This window comes from Gorilla gorilla, chromosome 13 (assembly GCF_029281585.2).
Source record: "Gorilla gorilla gorilla isolate KB3781 chromosome 13, NHGRI_mGorGor1-v2.1_pri, whole genome shotgun sequence".
In the NCBI taxonomy this organism is placed as follows: domain Eukaryota; kingdom Metazoa; phylum Chordata; class Mammalia; order Primates; family Hominidae; genus Gorilla; species Gorilla gorilla.
The window spans coordinates 73,972,962-73,992,773 of NC_073237.2; the positions used below are offsets into that span (position 1 = coordinate 73,972,962).

The window sequence follows — 19,812 nt, forward strand, 5'->3', positions numbered from 1 at the left end:
TGAGCGACTTTCTGTCCAATATTAATTATACATCTATATTACCATTTTTAGCATCTGCATAGTATTTTATTTTTTAGGTGTACTCTGAATTTTTTAATCGATTTCCTACAATTGGATAATTTAATTATTTTCATTATTAACAACTTTGAGCAATGTTGTCTTTGGGACATGTAACCTACTAACTACAATTAGCAATAACATTTCTACCAGTGGCATTACTGGATCAAAGGGTATAAACACCTCAAAAGATTTTATATATTGTCATACTATTGGCAGATTGTACCAATTTATCCTCCTATTAACAGTATCTAAGAATGTTCACTTCTCCTCATCTCTTTTTTTTTTTTTTTTTGAGACAGAGTCTCGCTCTATCACCCAGGCTGGAGTACAGTGGTGTGATATCAGCTCACTGCAAGCTCCGCCTCCCGGGTTCACGCCATTCTCCTGCCTCAGCCTCCCGAGTAGCTGGGACTACAGGCGCCCGCCACCGTGCCCAGCTAAATTTTTTTTTGTATTTTTAGTAGAGACGGGGTTTCACCATGGTCTCGATCTCTTGACCTCGTGATCAGCCTGCCTCGGCCTCCCAAAGTGCTGGGATTACAGGCGTGAGCCACCACGCCCAGCCTCCTCATCTCTCTTTTTATCTTTGCCATTCTATCAAGTAAAAAGGCACTTTCACTCATCAATTGTGTTTCCGTAATTATGGCATGCTGAGATTTACTTTTAAAATTCAGTTTAGATACTTGGGGCGCTGAGGCACAAGAATCACTTGAACCCAGCAGATGGAACCTGCAGTGAGCCGAGAATGTGCCACTGCACTCCAACCTGGGTGACAGAGCACGACTCTCTATCAAACAAATAAAAAATAAAAGAAAAGAAAAAGAAAAAAATTCAATTTAGAGACAAACTTATGGAATGGTGGAATAAGGACCTCTAAAAATCTATCTTTCCACAAAAGTGGCAAAAATTGTCAATATCAACTTTTTCAGATATCTGGAAATTAACCACAGGCTTGCAACAACATAACATTTATTCAAGAAAAACAGCTGAATCTAGGTGACAAAAGCTTGTTTTGTGCAACTTGTGTTCCTCCCATCTCCCTTTTCCAGCTCTGCAATAGCCTAGAAAACCAACAGCTTCTCAGCCACAGCAGCTGTGAAAACCAAAAGTAACATATTAAATGTAAATGAACTAAATAGGTTAGTCAATAGACAGAGATAGGCAAAATGAATTAGAAAATGACCGAACTACATGCTGGCTACAAGAGACACAATTTAGATTAAAAGACACATTGAAAGAAAAAGGACAGAAGATGACATACCATGCAAACAGTAACCAAAAGAGAGCTAGACTAATATCAGACAAAACAGACTTCAGGGTAAAAATTATTACTAGAGACAAATAAGTACATATAATAAAGGTTAAGTCAATCAAGTAGGCATAACAATTGTATGCTTATGTGCAATAATAGTGCAATAACAATGTGTGCACTGAACAATAGAGCCCCAAAATACATGAAGCAAAAATTGACAAAACTGAAAGAAGAAACAGACAATTCAACAACAGTTTGAGACTTCAAGATTCACTTTCAATAATGTATAGAACAAAAAGGCAGAATATCCACAAACAAAAACACAATGAAAAATACTGTAATCCAACTACAGCTAACATATATCAATAGAACATGCTACTGAACAACAGCAGAATATACATCTTCTCGCATGTTCAGGTGGCAGTATTCCCCAAATTGATCTACATAGTCAACATCATCCCTATCAAATCCCAGGTGCCTTTTTTTTTTTTTTTTTTTTGCAGAAACTCACAAGCTGATCTTAAAATTTATGTGGAAATGTAAAGGACCCAAATAGTCAAAACAATCTTAAAGAAGAATATAGGTGAAGGACCCACACTTTCTAATTTCAAAGCTTACTACAAAAGACAGTGTGGTATTGACTTAAAAACAGACATGTGCATCAGTGTAATAGAACTGAGAATCCAGAAATAAAACTTTATGTTCATGATCACCTGGTTTTCAACATGAGGGCCAAGACAATCCAATGTGGAAAGAACAGTCTTACAGTAAATGGTTCTGGGACAACTGGAAAACCACATGCAAAAGAATAAAGTTGGGCCTTTTCTTACACCATATAAAGATGGTCCTAACTTACAATGGTTCAATTTAAGATTTTTCAACATTATGATAGTGCAAATGCAATATATATTCATTAGAAACTATAATACCATTGTAAATCAAGAGCATCTGTATAAAAACCAACTCAAAATGAACAATATACTAAAATGTAAGAGCTGAAACTACCAAAACTATTGGGAGAAAACATAGGTGTAAATCTTTGTCACCCTGGATTAGGCAAGTTTCTTAGATATAACACCTAAAGCACAAGAACAAAATAAAAAATAGATAACCTGAACTTCACCAAAATTAAAAGCCTTTGTGCTTCAAAGGACACTATAAAGAAAGTGAAATCCCTACAGAATATAATGTATTTGCAAATCATATTTCTGATAAAAGTCTAGTCTCCTTATATATAAAGGACTCTGACAACTCAACAATAAAAACACAAGTCTATTAAAAATAGGCAGAGGATCTAAATAAACATTTCTCCAAAGAAGAGACACAAATGCCTAATAAACATCTGAAAACCCCATTAGCCTTTAGGGAAATAAAAATCACAATTAGATACCATCTTATAACCACTAGGATGGCTAAAATAAAAAAGAAAAACAATAACAAGTGTTGGCTAGCATAAGGAGAAACTGGAACGCTAACACATTGCTGGTAGGATTGTAAAATGGGATAGCCACATTAAGAACAGTTTGGTACGTCCTGAAAATGTTAATCATAGAACTACCAAATGATCCAGGAATTCTACTCCCAGGAATACACCCAAGAGAAGAGAAAGTCATTTGAATAATTTGAATTGTATGTTCACAGAAAAAATTGTATACGAATGTTCACAGCAACATTATTTGTAATAGCCAAAAAGTATAATCAACTCAAGTATCCATCAATAAGTGAAGGTAAATAAAAACTTTTATTTTTCTTACTTATTTGATCTAACAGATAACAGCTCTAATAGCAAGTGTTCAATTATGTATGTTTTTATATATACATAGTTTTACACATGTTTACACACACACACACACACGTATTCCTCTATATAAGGGAAATGGAATGACAGTAATACAAGGGATGGAAAGAAGGAATTAAAAGTATTTTGTTATTACAAGGTACTTGTGCTACCCATGAAGCAGTATAGTATTCTTTGAGTGTGGACCTGGGTTAGTTGTAAAGGTACATTGCAAACTCAAGGGCAACAACTAAAATAAAAGAAGTATAACGAATATGCTAAGACAGCAGAGAAAATGAAATATAAAATGGTCAGTTAAAACCATACGAGGCAGAAAGAGAGTGGAAGACAAAAATAGGAATAAAGAACAAGGGCAAACTAGAAAACAATAATGATCATGGTAGATATTATTGCAATATATCAATAAACACTTTAAATGTGAATGGTCTACATACACCAATTAAAAGACAGAGATGGCCAGAATGGATTAAAAAAACCACAACCACAAACATTGTCTATAATAAACCCACTTTAACATAAAGATATAAATAGAATAAAAAAACAAATGAATGAATATATATGATGCTAACACTAATGAAAAGACAAGTAGCTATACCCAAGTAGGTGTATTAATTTCAGACAAAGCAGGCTTCAAAGTAAGGAAAGTTATTAGGCCTTACATAATTATAATGGGGTCAATTCTCCAAAAAACTCTAACAATCCTTAATGTGTATGTCCCTAACAAAAGAGCATCACAAAACATGAGGCAAAAACTGATAGAAGGAAAACAGATAAATCCGCTATTACAGTTAGAAACTTCAACATCCATCTATCAGAAATGAACAGATCCAGCATGCAGAAAATCAAGAACATAGCTGAATTCAACAATGCCATCAATCAATTAGATATAATGGCCAGCTGTTGATTACTTTATCCAGCAACAGCAGAATGCACATTCTTCTCAAGCTTACACGTAATAGTCACCAAGACAGACCACATTATGGGCCACGAAAGACACCTTAACAAATTTAAAAGAATGAAAATCATACAACGTCTGTTTTCATACCACAATGAAATGAAACTAGAAACAAATAACCAAAAGATAACTGGGAAATCCCCAAATACATGGAAATTAAACAATACACTTCTACATAACACATGGGTAGTCAAAGAAGTTAAGAAGTGTTTTGAACTAAACGAAAAATTAAAATACAACTTTTCAAAATTTGTGGAATACAACAAAATCCATGCTTAGAGACAAATTTATAGTATTAAATGCAAATATTAGAAAAGAAGAAAGATCTAAAATCGATATCTAAATTTCCACCTCAGGAAACTAGAAATAGAAGAGCAAAGTAAATCCAAAGTATGCAGAAGAAAATTAGTAATAAAATTTAGAGCAGAAATCTATGAAATTGAAAACAGGAAATCAACAGAAGAAAATTAATGAAACCAAAGCTGATTCTTCGAAAAGATCAATAAAACAAATACGCCTCTAGCCAGGTTAACTAAGAAACAAAAAAAAAAAAAAAAAAAGAGAAGGCACAAATTACTAGTATCAGAAATCAAAGAGTGATCACTATAGATCACATGGACATTAAAAGGACAATGAAGGAACACTAGAAAAACTCTACGCCCAAAATTTGACAACCTAGATAAACAGACCAATTCTTTGAAACACAATTTGCCAAAACTCCTATAAAATAAAACAATCTGAATAGGCCTATATTCAGTAACCGAAATGGAACAACAATTAACCTTCCCGAACAGTAAACAGGCCCAGATGGAATCACTGGTGATCTCTTTTTTTCTATAAAACAATGTTTTAAAATTGGCACATAATAATCATACATATTTATGGGTACATAGTAATATAGCAATATGTATAATGCATAGTGATCAGATGAGAGTAATCAGCATATCCATCATCTCAAATGTGTATCATTTCTTTGTGTTGGGAACATTCAATATCCTCCTTCTAGGTATTTCAAAATATATAACATTTTATTGTGAACTACAATAAAATAGTGCTACAGGACATTAGAACTTATTCCACCTATTTACCTGTAATTTTGTATCATTTAACAAATCTCTCCCTCCCCACACACTTCTCAGCCTTTAGTACCGTCTGTTCCACTTTTTACTTCTATGAGATCTACAATTTTTTTTCACATATAAGCATATGCAGTGTTTAACTTTCTGTTTCTGGCTTATTCCACTTAATGTAATATCCTCCAATTCTATCCATGTTGCTGCAAATGACAGGATTTCATTTTTTTTTTTTTATGGCTGGACGGTACTTCACTGTGTATATACATACTACATTTTCTATATCTATTCATCTGTTGATAGGCACCTAGATTGATACATTGGCTACTGTGAATAGTGCTGCAGTCAACATGGGGGTGCAGATCTCTCTGATATAATAACTTCTCTTTGCTTTGGATAAAGGCCCTATAGTGAGATTACTGGACTATATTGTGGTTCTATTTGTAGTTTTTTGAGGAACCTTTGTAGTGTTCTCCACAGCAGCTATATTAGTTTACGTTCTCACCAATAGTGTACAAAAGTTCCTTTTTTTCCACATCCTCACCAGCATTTGCTATTTTTTGTCTTTTTGATAATGGCCTTCCTAACTGGGGTGAGATGATACTTTATTGTGGTTTTAATTTGCATTTGCCTGATGATTAGTAATGTTGAGTATTTTTTCATGTATTTGTTGACTGTCTGTCTTCCTTTGAGAAATGTCTCTTCAGATCATTTGCTCATGTATTAATTGGATTTTTTTTGCTGTTGAGATGTTTGAATTCCTTGTATATTCTAGATATATAGTAACCCCCTGTTGGATGAATACGGATATTTTCTCCTATCCAGTAGGTTCTTTCTACTCTGTTGTTTCCATTGCTGCACAGAAACTCTTTAGTTTGATATAATCTCATTTATTTTTGCTTTTGTTGCCTGTGCTTTTGAAATCTTATTCAAAAAATCTTTTCCCAGACCTATGTCCTGATGTTTCCCTATGTTTTCCTCTAGTAGTTTTGTGTCTTATATTTAGGTCTTTGATCCACTTTGCATTGACTTTCGTAAAGGGTGGGACGTGGGGGTCTAGTTTCATTCTTTTGCATGTGGATATCTAGCTTTCACAACACCATTTATTGAAAAGACTGTCCTTTCCCCAATGTATGTTCTTGGAACTTTGTCAAAAATCAGTTGGCTATAGATATGGGGGTTACTGTCACTTCTGTCAAAGATTTAAGAAAGAAATCTTAGCAATTATCTACAATTTCTTTAAGAAGATAGAAGCAGAGGGAGGGAATACCTCCTAACTCATTCTATGAGGCCAGCATTAACTTAATACCAAAACCAGACAAAGTCATTCCGAGAAAGCTACAGACCAGTATCTCTGATAAACACAGATATAAAATTCCCAACAAAATATTAGCAAATCACATCTAACAATGTATAAAAATAATTATACACCATAGCCAAGTGGGATTTATCCCAGGTATGCAATGGGGTACCTAGGTACAACATTTGGAAATCAATTAATGAAATCCACAGGTCAATAGGCTAAGAAAAAAATCATAGGGTCATATCAACAGATGCAGAAGAAATGTTTGACAAAATCCAACATCCATTCATGATAAAAACTTGCATGAAATTAGGAATAGAAGGGAACTTCCTCAACTTCATAAAGAACATCTATTAAAAAATCTACAGCTAATATCATATTTAATGGTGAGAAACTAGAAGCTTTCTCTCTAAGATCAGGAACAAGGTGAGGATGTCTCCTCTCAACACTCCTTTTCAGCACTGAACTGGAAGTCCTAGCAAATGTAATAAAATAAGAAAAGGAAATAAAAGGTACACAGATTGAGAAGGAAGAAAACTGTCTCTGTTCTCATCTGAAAAAAACTAACTTAAAATCTCCTGGCACATGTATACCTATGTAACTAACCTGCACAATGTGCACATGTACCCTAAAACTTAAAGTATAATAATAAAAGAAAAACTTAAAAAAAAATCTCCTGGAAATATTAAGTGATTATAGCCAATTATTCAAAACATACAAAGAACTTTTAAAATGTAACAATTAAAAAATGAACAACTCAATTAAAAATGCTCCAAAATTTTCTAATGTGCCGAAGACTTGTACATCTGTTCACTTCACTAAAGTAGATACATAGAAGGCAAAAAAATATAAAAAGATGTTCTGTATCATAAGTCATTAGGGAAATGCAAATAAAAACCACAATGAAGTACTACTACACACCTATTAGAATGGCCAAAATCCCAAACACTGACCACATCAGATGCTGGTGGGCATGTAAAGCAATAGAACTCTCATTCATCACTGGTGGGAATGAAAACTGGTACAGCCATTTTGGAAGACAGTTTGGCAGTTTCCCTTAAAAAAACTAAACATACTCTTATCATATAATCCAGCAATCATGCTCCTTGGTATTTAACCAAAGGAGCTGAAAACATGCCCACACAAAAACATGCACATAAATGTTTATAGCTTCATTCATAAAACTGCCAAAACTTGGAAGCAACCAAGATGTCCTTCAGCAGGTGAATGGATAAATTGTATTACATCTAGACAATGAACTATTTCAGTACCAAAAAGTAATGATGAGGCCATGAAAAGACATGGAGGAACTTCAAATACATATCAGGAGAAGCCAGATGGAAGAAGCCAATCTGATAAGGCTACAAACTGTATGATTCTAACTACTGGCATTCTAGAAAAGGGAAAACTATGAAGACAGCAGAAAGATTAGTGGTTGCCAAACGGCAGGGGGAAGGGAGAAATAAATAGGCAGAGCACAGAGCATTTTTAGGGCAGTGAAACCATTTTGTTCAACACTATAATGGTGAATATATAACATTTTACATTTGTCAAAACCCATCAATCATACAACCTAAAGGGTAAATCCAAATGTAAACTGGGTGATAATGATGTATATACGTAGTTTCATGAATTGTAACACATTTGTCACTCTGGTTCCAGATGCTGATAGTGGGGAAGGCTATTCCTGCATGTGGGGTAGAAGATACAGGGGAAAATCTCTGTACTTTCTGTTCAATTTTGCTGTGAACCTAAAATTCCTCTACAACATAAAGTATGTGTGTGTATAAAAAATTAAATAGTGGTAATGACTGTACATTTCTGTGAACACAGTAAAGTCACTGAATTGTGCATTTTAAAATGGTACTTTTCTGGTATATGAATATATCTCAATAAGCCGTTATTTTTTAAAACTCAATTTAATATTTTCTACTTCCTTTATAGCTGGCTCTTCTGTCTCTACAGACTCTGCTTCTTTCATATCATCTTTCCTTCTCACGTTGGTCCCAACCTCTTCAAGTCACTGCCTGCCTGTGTGGGCTCCCACTGCTGCTCTGACCTTGCTGCTGCCACCGCCTACCTTCCCACTGCTCAGTTATTACTACTTAGGAAAACATGGATCTTGTTCTGTCTTCTAACCTAGGGCTGAGAGGCAGGATACTAGCACTTCTAGTTTGCTTCCTGTATAACTGCATTATTTTGGCACAGAGCACTTCTGACTTTAAAAAAGAATTATTTTTGAGCCAGATATGGTGGCTCATGGCTGTAGTCCCAGCTCCCAGCTACCTGGAGGCTGAAGAGAGAGGATCGCTGGAGCCTAGGAGTTTAAGGACAATGTGGGCAACATAGCAAGACCCTGTCTCTTAAAAAAAATTCTTGATGACAAAAGGAATAAATTATCAGAAATATATAAAAATTTCACACTAATAACAGACATAATAATGAAGCCTCAAAAATAGAGTAGAAGTATGGAATTAAAAGAAGAAATACATAAGTTTACAATCACAGTGGGAGATATAAAAAGAAGTCATTGAGGGGAAAACAAATGCACATTTTGTTTTTCCTCTGAAATTTTTGGTTTTTTTTCCTACAAAAAAGTGAGTGGATGGTTCTTCCTTTTTTCCCCTGCCAGAGATCCATTTTGGTATATTTTTATGAGCCAACCAAGCTATACAAAATACTTTTATGACACAAGATTGGTAAGGTAATTTGATAATATATCACACAGTGTATACAATTTATATTTTACATGTATTTTTATTTTATTCTATTTAAGATAAATGTGTACCTTAAAATAAAAGTTTAATATATTTCAATTTTCCCCAGAATTCCCAAATTACATAAATGGGTTATTCCTACCCAAGTGATCTCAGTATTGACAAAAAATTTTATGTCCATGGTTAGGTACAAATGTTTATGATGTTAAAATGTTGGTATTATTTTTTCAGTGTATTCAGAATCGACAAACTTTATAAAACGTGAAACTATGCAGATAATATAACTGAAAAACAAAAAATCTGCATGCTAAAATATCCACTTATAAAATATAAATGTTATACACTACAATTGGGGGGAAAGATTCCTTAAGGAGGACACGATAAAAGACAAATTTTAAAAGACTGATAAATTCAATGTAGTGAAAAGGCAAGTCATGAAGGAGCAGAAGTTATTTGAAAACAGTGAACTTAACAACGGACGTGCATCATTGATTTATAAAGAATTCCTCTATATTAAGGGCAGATCAACAGAAAACTGACATAGAATTAAATAAGCACTTCAAAAATATTTCCCATGGCAAAGTACTCAATCTGATTTTAATTAGGGAAAAACAAATTCACACCACAATGATATGCTATTATATACCCACCTGAATGTCTGAAATTTAAAAGCTGATCTATGCTGTCTAAGGTATGGATCAAATAGAACACATACACACTGTTGGTGGGAGTGCCAACTCTTCCAATGTTTAAACTGTTTGGCAGTGTCATTGGGCTGAATAGTGACTCTGAGACAGGTATGTCTATGCCCTAACCCCAGAACTTGTGAATGCAATCTTATTTATCAAGAAGGTCTTTGCTGTAAGGATCCTGAGATGAAATCATCTTAGATTATGTGGGTGGGCCTTAAATCTCACCCACACTTGTAGGACAAGTCCTTAGAAGACACAGAAGAGGAGAAGGTGGATACAGAGGAGAAGGCCATGTGAAGACAGAGTCAGAGACAGGAGTTGTGCAGCCACAAGGAATGCCAACAGTCACCAGAAGCTGGAAGAGAAAAAGAAGAGATTCTCCCCTAGAGCCTTCGGAGGAATTTTAGCCCTGCCAACACCTTGATTTCAGACTTCTAACCTCCAGAACCGGGGAGAATAAGTTTCTGTTGTAACCCACAGTGTTTCTGGTGCTTTGTTTCAAGAGTCCTAGGAAGCTAATACAGGCAGTATCTACCACAGTTGAACACATGTATTGCCTGTGAACCATCATAGGGAGCTGCTGATAATATCTATTTATTGTGGCAGATGGTGACTACATGGATGTGTTCACTTTGTGACAATTCATCAAGCTGAATACTTATAATCTGTATACTTTTCTATACATGTATATGCCAATAAAAACATTATTAAAAACAATAAAAATACTGTCAGTATCTGACAGTTCCTGTCAGTTAACTGATCATGCAGACAATAAATTAAAATTTAAATCATTCAATTAGATAGTTTGTTATAAAAGACATAATACAGAATTTTGTACCCCAAAATGTGAAATCACAATTTGAAGCAATTGTGAAGTACTTATTTGATGGGCTGATCTTAAAATTCAAATAGAAGAGTAAAGGACAGACAATAACCAAGAAAACTCCAAAGAACAAGATGGACAGATTTCATCTACTAGATATTAAGATTATTGTAACTAGTGATTTGATAACTTTTATACTGGTATAGCAGAAGCAGATCAACCAAATAGCCCAGAGAAAGACTCGTGCATATAATAAAACTTGATACATATCACATGTGTCATTAATATCAATGGGAAGGAGCACAATTAGAAGAGTTAACAAGCCAGGCGCGGTGGCTCACGCCTGTAATCCCAGCACTTTGGGAGGCTGAGGCGGGCAGATCGTGAGGTCATGAGATCGAGACCATCCTGGCTAACATGGTGAAACCCAGTCTCTACTAAAAATACAAAAAAATTAGCTGGGCGTGGTGGCGGGTGCCTGTAGTCCCAGCTACTTGGCAAGCTGAGGCAGGAGAATGACGTGAACCCGGGAGGCAGAGCTTGCAGCGAGCCGAGATGGTGACAGAGTGAGACTCTGTCTCAAAAAAAAAAAAAAAAGAAGAGTTAACAAATTAAAAAATACATCTGTTTAAAGGCCTCAGAGAACTAAGAGGTAGTGAAGAATTACCAGACCAAGGTTTGGGAAAGAACAGGTCTAGAGAAGTGAGCCCAGTATTTGGGGTCAATTTTCCCATGGAGATATTTGCTGATTCTGGAAGCAGCAGCTGAGAGGCTGAAGGGATGGGACTCTAGTGAAGCATCTTTGCATTGCACTATAGCTATTCACCAGGAAGATATGCCTGAGTAAACAGGCACAGCTCAGCTACCTAGTCACCAGAAGGCTAAAATGGAACAGATGGATAATGCCAAGGGTTGACAAAGATGTGAAATGAGAGGACCTTTCAGACATTGCTGAGACGGTAAATTTGCTCATTTATTGTGGAAAACACTTTGGTTTTATCTATTAAATCTGAAGGTATGCTTATTCTATGTGCTTGTAATACTACTACTAGGTACACATACACCAGAAATGTACACCTATGTGCAACAAGAGACACACAACTGAGTATTCACATCAGCATTATTTGTAATAGCCCCAAATTGGAAACACATCCAGAAAGTAATATGGGTAAGTAAATTGTGGAATTTTCATGCAACAGAATACTACATGCCAGTATAAATGAGTGAATTACATAGAATGCATATACCTTACAGACATAATATTGAGCAAAAGAATCTAGACACAAAACAAAATACACTCTTTGCTATCCTTTATAAAAAAGTTTAAAACAACATACTGTCTATGCAAGGTTAAAAAAATACACTACTTGATTCTCTTTGTATAAAAGTTAAACACAAGTTAAAACTAAACAATGGTATTTAGGGAAGCATATTTAAGTGTTAAAACTGAAAAGAACGGGGAGAGGAAAAAACTAACAAGAAAAGGAAAATAATTAGCTGAGTGAATAGTGACTACCTGGTAGGAGAGGGCACTTGCAGGCATCAATGGTCTTGGCAAAGTTCTATTTCTTGACAGGGGTGTTAAACAGATGTTTGCTTTTGTGATAAACCACTGCTGTATATTTTTTGTGTACTCTTCTTTATGTGCGTGTATTTCACAATTAAAAAGGTAAAAAAAAGTGGAGAAAAGATGGACGAACTTACCATTCAATAAATGGTATTGGCACAACTGATAGAAGAATAGCAAGGAAATATTAAATCCTTACTTCCTACCATGCACAAAATCAATTATATGTATGCAGGAAGCCTATGAAAAGCAAAACCTTATAAATTTTACTAGAAAATAAGAGATTATATCTTCATATTCTTAGGGAAGAAAAAGAATTCTTGAAGAAAACACAAAAATATAACCAATAAAAGAAATGAGTGAGTTGATCACATTAAATTAAAACCCTTCTGCTGGCCAGGCATGGTGGCTCACGCCTGTTATCCCAGCACTTTGGGAGGCCGAGGCGGGTGGATGACCTGAGGTCAGGTGTTCAAGACCAGCCTGGCCAACATGGTGAAACCCCGCCTCTACTAAAAATACAAAAATTAGCCTGGCATGGTGGTGCGTGCCTGTAATCCCAGCTACTTGGGAGGCTGAGGCAAGAGAGTTGCTCGAACCCGGGAGGCAGAGGCTGCAAGTGAGACAAGATCATGCCACCGCACTCCAGCCTGGACAACAAGAGGGAAACTCTGTCTCAAAAAACAAAACAAGACAAAACAATCAAAACAAACCCAAAACCCTTCTGCAAAATAAACAAAATGAAAACGACAAACCATGTAGTGACAGATAATTTCCATATGTGTAACAGTATTTCCAGAAGACATTTTCAATTGTGTATATATCAAAAACAAAAAGAAAACTCCTTAGGGGTTGGGGTGAGAGGGAGACCAAGCAAGACTAGGAAAAGGTAATGTGCATTACAAACAACCCAACTGGCTAAGGAGCATGTGAAACACAGCAGGGAACAGTCACGTAATAGAGTGATATGGTAGTTTAAATAAATGAAACAGAGTCATGTGTAGCAACATGAAAAAAAATCTCAACAACAATGCTAAGTGAAAAAAGACCAAATTGCAAAATGAAACCATTTTAATAAAATGTATAATCATGCATAATATTTAGAATCCAGTATTGCTCAGTGACACATACACATGTAGTAAAAGAGTGAAAAACTATGCCTAGGAATGATAAATGCCAACATGAGGCCAGTGGCTTCTGGGGAAGGAGAGAAATGAGTCAGGGAGGGCTACACATAGTCTTTAATTTTATCTGTATCATTTTACTTGTGTGAAAAATGAAAATTGGAAGCAGGTAGGTCAATATTTTAAGTTCCCTATAATTATATACTCTTTTCTCTCACTCAAACAGTTTATAGAAATAGAAGCAAACAAAACCCATTTTCCAAGCTATTCTAAGTTTTATTCTTGTTTCAAACTGTGTATTTAGACCACACGGTATAAGCCTATCACACGCTTTCATGTTATGGCACTGTCACTGAGGGAAGCTAAAGAAACAGCCCTTATGAATTCTAACACTTTGTTCCCTCGAGGGATATTATCATGAATCTGATTTACTTCCTTCCATGGCATCTCCTTCTCAAGCTGCAGGAGAAGTCACTTGGGGCTCAGTACCTGAAGAAGCTAATTTGAGTAACTATTTGTTTTTTATGTTAAGGACACAGTGACTCTTGCAATAGGCCGTGATTATCTCCTTTCATTGGTTGCTAAGAGATGCTTGATTAAATCTGTGGCCTACCATTAGGAAAGGTACACAATTGTATGGTTCTTATTTTAATTCTTAATCTCACCATCCAATCCTTACTGTCCTTTCATCCAGGTTTTTCATGTGATTTATTTTATCCCACTGGGCATGCAATATATGGCTACACACAAAATAACATATAACCATAAAAATAAATTTTGACAAATTTAATTACATTAAAAGTTATAACTTCAGTTCATCAAAAGATAGCATGAGGAGAATAAATGGCAAGCTACAAAGTGGAAGAAGATATTTGTAATACATATACAAAAGGCTCACATCCAAAGAAAATAAGAAACCCCTATAGATTAGTAAGAAAAAGATAACCCAAAGGAAAAACGGACAAAGTTGGTAAATGGTAGAGCTAAAATTCTCAAACTGAAGGTTTATTTTATTTTACCTTAAAAAAAGTATCATTTAAATTATTATTTCTAATGCTATTACCTAGTGACAATGACAATCACTGTTTACACCTTAGCCTTGGTAGAAAATCTTCCAAATTCTTTTCTTTTTTTGCAGAGGGGTGAATAATCATCCAAATAATAATTTTATATTCATAATTAGTTGTAATTACAAATATTGCATTATATTAAATACACTATTCCACAATCGGCCTTTTTCACATAATTCATCTTTTAAAAAAAGCTATTGCATAGATTATACTGTATAAATTCAATGTAAATTCTTTAAAACCTTTCCAATTTATATGCATACAAAAAGTGTTCATGTGTGTCTGCTTCCCTATACCCGGATCAGCACTAACTCCAGGTCTCTGGTTCAGGCTCATAATTGGGTAATCAGAAAACTTCCTTCTAGCGTAAGGGAAGCAAGGAGAACAAAGAGATAAAGAAGGAGTACAATAATGAGGGAAGAAAAAAAAGCCAAAGAACGAAAGGTGAGAGGAGGAGTTTAAAAAAGGGACAAGTGACTGAAAATGAACAAAGTAATGAGGAAAGAGGAAAAAGGTCAAATATAAAAATGCTAGGCGTCTTTCAGGAATAGCCTTATGAATCAGGTCATGAATCCGAGCCAAGTGTACCAAAGGCCTAATTTGATTAAGATTCGATAAAGGCGGGCTTGATTCAATTCAATTAACGATCAGAGACCAGATATCTTAACCTATGCTTTTACTTTTAACTACTTATAAATGTTCTTTAGGTCTTTCCTTTGCGGTTTGAGTTTTTTCTCCTCAATTTTTAGTCAGGTTTTCCCCGCAAAGCTGAATGTTATCTGAAGAAAATTCCCAAAAGCTCACTCAACAATTTTTAGAGCAGAACAAAGTACATGTTTCACACTTTTAAAGAAAATGTTCAAATTTTGATTGCAGCTGAGTAACTTCAAAATGGCTTCATTTTAAAACCTACCAGAAGAGACGGATCCAAAGGAAATGCATATTTTAGACTAATTGTTTAAAGATAGTTCAAAATCAAATGAGCAATACAGGAACTCTAAATTACTGGTAAAGGATCTCTGGCTGGTCTACTACTACCAATTGGTGTAAGAAGAGCTTAGAGGTAGAGGAGAGTTATTTCAACTCCTTCATGAAAGGGCAGGATTTTCATTCTACTTCCACCCTCTTTACTGCCTTATAGCTCCTCTTGCTTTTTCTTTAAGTTTGTCTCTAACATCTAGAAGACACTGTGAGGGAAGGGAAAGAAAGCTGGTCTGGAAGGGCAGGGGACCTGGCCTTCAGTGACCTTGGCCACAGGCCTTCATCTCTTCATTCCTGTAACCTCATCGTTATGACGCACATCAGCAAACCTGATCTGTCCCCCCGACGGTGAGGTCAGCTGGTAGATTCTGATGAGTAACAGCTTCAGCAAGTTTTGGGTATAAAGTGCTAAGCTATTATAAACGTCTATGCTTTCCTTTTATCAATTCAGCAACTTCAAAAATCAGGTTTGAAGGATGAATACATGTTTATGGAAACCAACGTCAGGGAATCCACCTTGATCAAGGAGGGCCTAGGGTAGGGAGAACTATCTTGACGTTTTAATAAAATGATAACATAATTCCTCATGACCATTTCAAGATGATTAATAAATTCAAAGCTCACATTCAAAGAGGACATAGAGGAGAAAAAGGTCTCAGTCTTTGAGAGTCTACAAACAGCTTAGCCTGGAAGACAGTCATTGAGACAATGTCTGAGAAAACATTTTTGTAGTAGTGCTCAGATATTCAAGAAACAGAAAATCAGAAAAATAAAGATTAAAAGGCAGTGTTTGGATACACACTGATAAACTAAAATATGTTATAAGCATGTCTTATTGTGTGCTTGGGCTTTCAGGAGCACTGAAATAACATACCCATGAAAGGATTACAGCAGAATAGTGGACTCCATGCTGGTGTGTTATCACAGGGAAAATAAGACAGCAAAGGGAATAAACAAATCAATAAGACAGTAAAGGGAATACACAAATCAACACAGCTCTATCACCCTGGGTATTCTAGCCACTATTTGATAATGTATTTCCTTCTTTGAAGGAAAAAAGAAATTCATTCCCCAAACAATAGAAAGGCTGAGAATCTAGGCAGACAAAAGCAGACCTACATAAAATCATGACGATTAATGTATAAGGTTTTAGAAGTATTAAAAAGCAAAAGCAATAATCTAAAATGCTTCCCTTAGCTGCTTTTGTCTGTGGTCTGTAATGCATTTTCCACAGTTTCCTGGGATAGAAAGAAAAGCTGTCAGAATCCATTCCTAGGTTTTTCTCACAAATATATACCAAGGGAGGGAGGCACAACAAAGTCTGCTTTGGATTAAAGTTATGAACATCAGACTTCTAAACCAAGAACAAAATGTTTCTGGAGTTTATTTCAGTTTTGTCTCACCAAAACCAAAAAATCTGGGGAAACTAGAATTCTGTAGTTCTGAATTTTCTTAATGATTAAGGAAGCTGAGAGGCAATGACATTATCATATATTAGTACAACTGGGGAAAAAAAGGGGTAATGCTACTACATCCCAACATTAAAAAATATTTTTTGACAGTACTTCCTAATTACAGACAGTGATAGCTGTGGCTAATATGGATGAAGGAATTAATGAACAGCACTTTTCTCATGATCCCATACTATCATCAGGCTTGACTAGAGGTCTCAGAAAGGAACACCATAGAAGTTGACTTTCATCTTATAGAATTATCTAGACTTTCAAAAGATTCACAAGTGATTAGGGAGTCCTAATGAAAAAATGATAGCTTTATTATTTTAATTTGTAATTATTTAAAAGTAGCATAAGACATCACCATAGGAATCAAAGGAACTGGGACAATATTTTTAGACGTTCTTAGTACCTGTACATTGAATGTCAAGTTACTGTGGGAACTTTAATTATGACACATGATAATAAAAACAATGCCATTTTATTCTAATTAACATAATATACTTTTATATAAAAATCTAGTCACTATTAGCTATGTCTGAGGAAAAATGGAATAAATGATCTGTAATATTCAGATAACTGAAGAACCAGATTCAATTCAGTTGAACTGAATTAGCTGATGAGTTGCCAAAGGATTCTACTTTCTTTTCTATTTTGATAATTTTGAAGTGGTAAATTGATAAGTATTACATCATGACATATACTTCTTCATATATATAATGCATTTATCTTGTGGAAAATGTGTATTGATAAACACTTGTCCTCCTCTAGCTATAATGTAAACATCAGAAATAAATTCACATTTGCTTCTTACATCTCTTGTGTAATTGATAAATGCAAATTTTATTTTACTGGATGGCAAATTAAAGAAGAGAAATGACAACCTACATAACAAAGGCTTACCTTTCCCCATATGGCTTATTCTGACCAAAAGCATATCTTGTTTATAAGGTCTTCTAGGGCAGAGTTGATTTTTTTCCCCATTTTGGTGTCTTTTTAGATACTCTGGTACCCAGCATATAGTAGGGAAACCCTCAAAATATTTTTTTGTCTTGACACAACATTCAAAAAAATCAGAAGTGTTAGAATAGATCTGCTCCCAAAATATGCAGTATGTTTAAAATACTACATCCAGGGATTATATAACAAACAAGCACAGACATAAAGATACACAGATAAAGATATCATAGCTAAAATTCTGACAGTAACTGCCTTGTATCTTGGTAACTTACTGTCATATATTGTAGCATGCTTTTAGGCACTTTGCTTTAGAGTTATTGGGGGCAACTGATAAACAAGCCTCATTCTTAAACAGAAGTTATTTGGTTAACTCCAAAGCCAATATACTTGTAACTCAGGAATGATTCCGAAACGCATGAACAGGTAACTCTCGGTTCTATATAGACACTGGTTCACGGAAACTTTATCAATCCTATACATAAAAGAAATACTATAGGAGCTTGGATATGTATTTTAATGGAGATATTAATACTGGCAGAAAAATATTTAAAAGAACAAGTCAGGAATTCTTGTGTACCTAAAAAATGTACTGTATTCAAAGCATAATATGCTAGATCCTATTTTAGTCAGCAAACGGGGATCTCTCACTTCCTTCTTTTTTTCTACCCTATTATTAGGATATTAAATATTTATTATTAACCTACCACACTGCAAACTCTGCCTCTAACAGGATATCAATGGTGTCTTCCCCGTTCTCCCAACACACACATACACATGCACACAACTACAGCTCAGAAGCACAGATTTCTACATCCCTTAATATCTTCCATAATCAGTTCATTCATCGTCAGGTCTTTACCATCCTGAAAATCCACATTTACACCTATTAAGTCTCCCTGTAAGAGGGAGGAGATAACAATACTGAAATCGTTCTTCAGACAGGCATATTAAGGATACTTCTTCAACTGCTCACTGCTTAACAGAGACAAAATTATGCAACAGCCTAGAGAATTCTATAAGAGCAGAAAGGCCGCATCACCAAGATATTCCATGGTTCATAATGAACTGATTTAGAGCCCAGCTGCGAAGTCATTCACATTTGCCAAGAGAGATTTTGAGTACTCTTTGGGACACACCCATCACACAAACAATGATTTAAACAAAATGAAAACAAAACAAAACAGGATGACTCACTCCAACACTCCCAGTTCTATCCTGTAGGAGGAAGACTATAAAATGATCTGATGATTAGTCTAGGATTTCCATGTTATTTTCATTTTCAGAACCTCTGCACAGTGTTAAAAAGTATCAAATAGGCTCTAATTAGATTTGAACACACAGACCTGCTCATACATCTGACAGAAGAGCTTACCACTTTGAGTGTACCATGTGGTAACAGGATTATTTTTGGTTACTTTAAAAGTCCTAAAATCAAATTTCAAGAAAGCAAAGAAGTAAGTTCACTCCATTCCCCACACCCTACTTTCTATCATTTACTTGTATCAGATAATAAAATGATAATCCATTGCCTGTCTAAAGAACACTTACCTCATTGTCTGACTCCACGAGAACTTGATCATATTCACTAAGCGCTACTAGAAACATGATAGAGGTGACATTTTCAAAGCAGTGTATCCATTTTCTTCTCTCTGACCTTTGGCCCCCTACATCGACCATTCTGCAAGGTTAACAATACTCATATTAATAACATATAAAGTAAAACTAAAAAGTCAACATAAATATAGCACTACTTACAAACTTAGGGAAAATATTCTCTTGAATGACGATGATCATCCAAGTCAATTCAATTAATACTTATTGAATAATTACTAATTTCTTATTACCTAATATTCAAAGTTAAGACATTCTGGGTAACACATCATGATGGTTTTAAGAAAGTTACCAGTGTGTACGAAAACTGTAACACTGTAAAAAACATCTTTATCTGTGCCAAGCAAAATGGTATTTTATTTAATGAAGCGC

At 35.0% G+C, this 19,812-nt stretch overlaps 1 protein-coding gene across 1 annotated transcript in view; it reads right to left on the bottom strand.

The window, feature by feature from the left end:
• Window positions 1–19,812, bottom strand: part of GNAQ (G protein subunit alpha q) — a 312,081-nt gene that overhangs the window by 55,512 nt on the left and 236,757 nt on the right. The window contains exon 5 of the mRNA XM_031014551.3: window positions 19,378–19,507. Coding sequence (XP_030870411.1) covers window positions 19,378–19,507 — 130 coding nt within the window. The remainder of the gene's footprint in view (window positions 1–19,377; window positions 19,508–19,812) is intronic.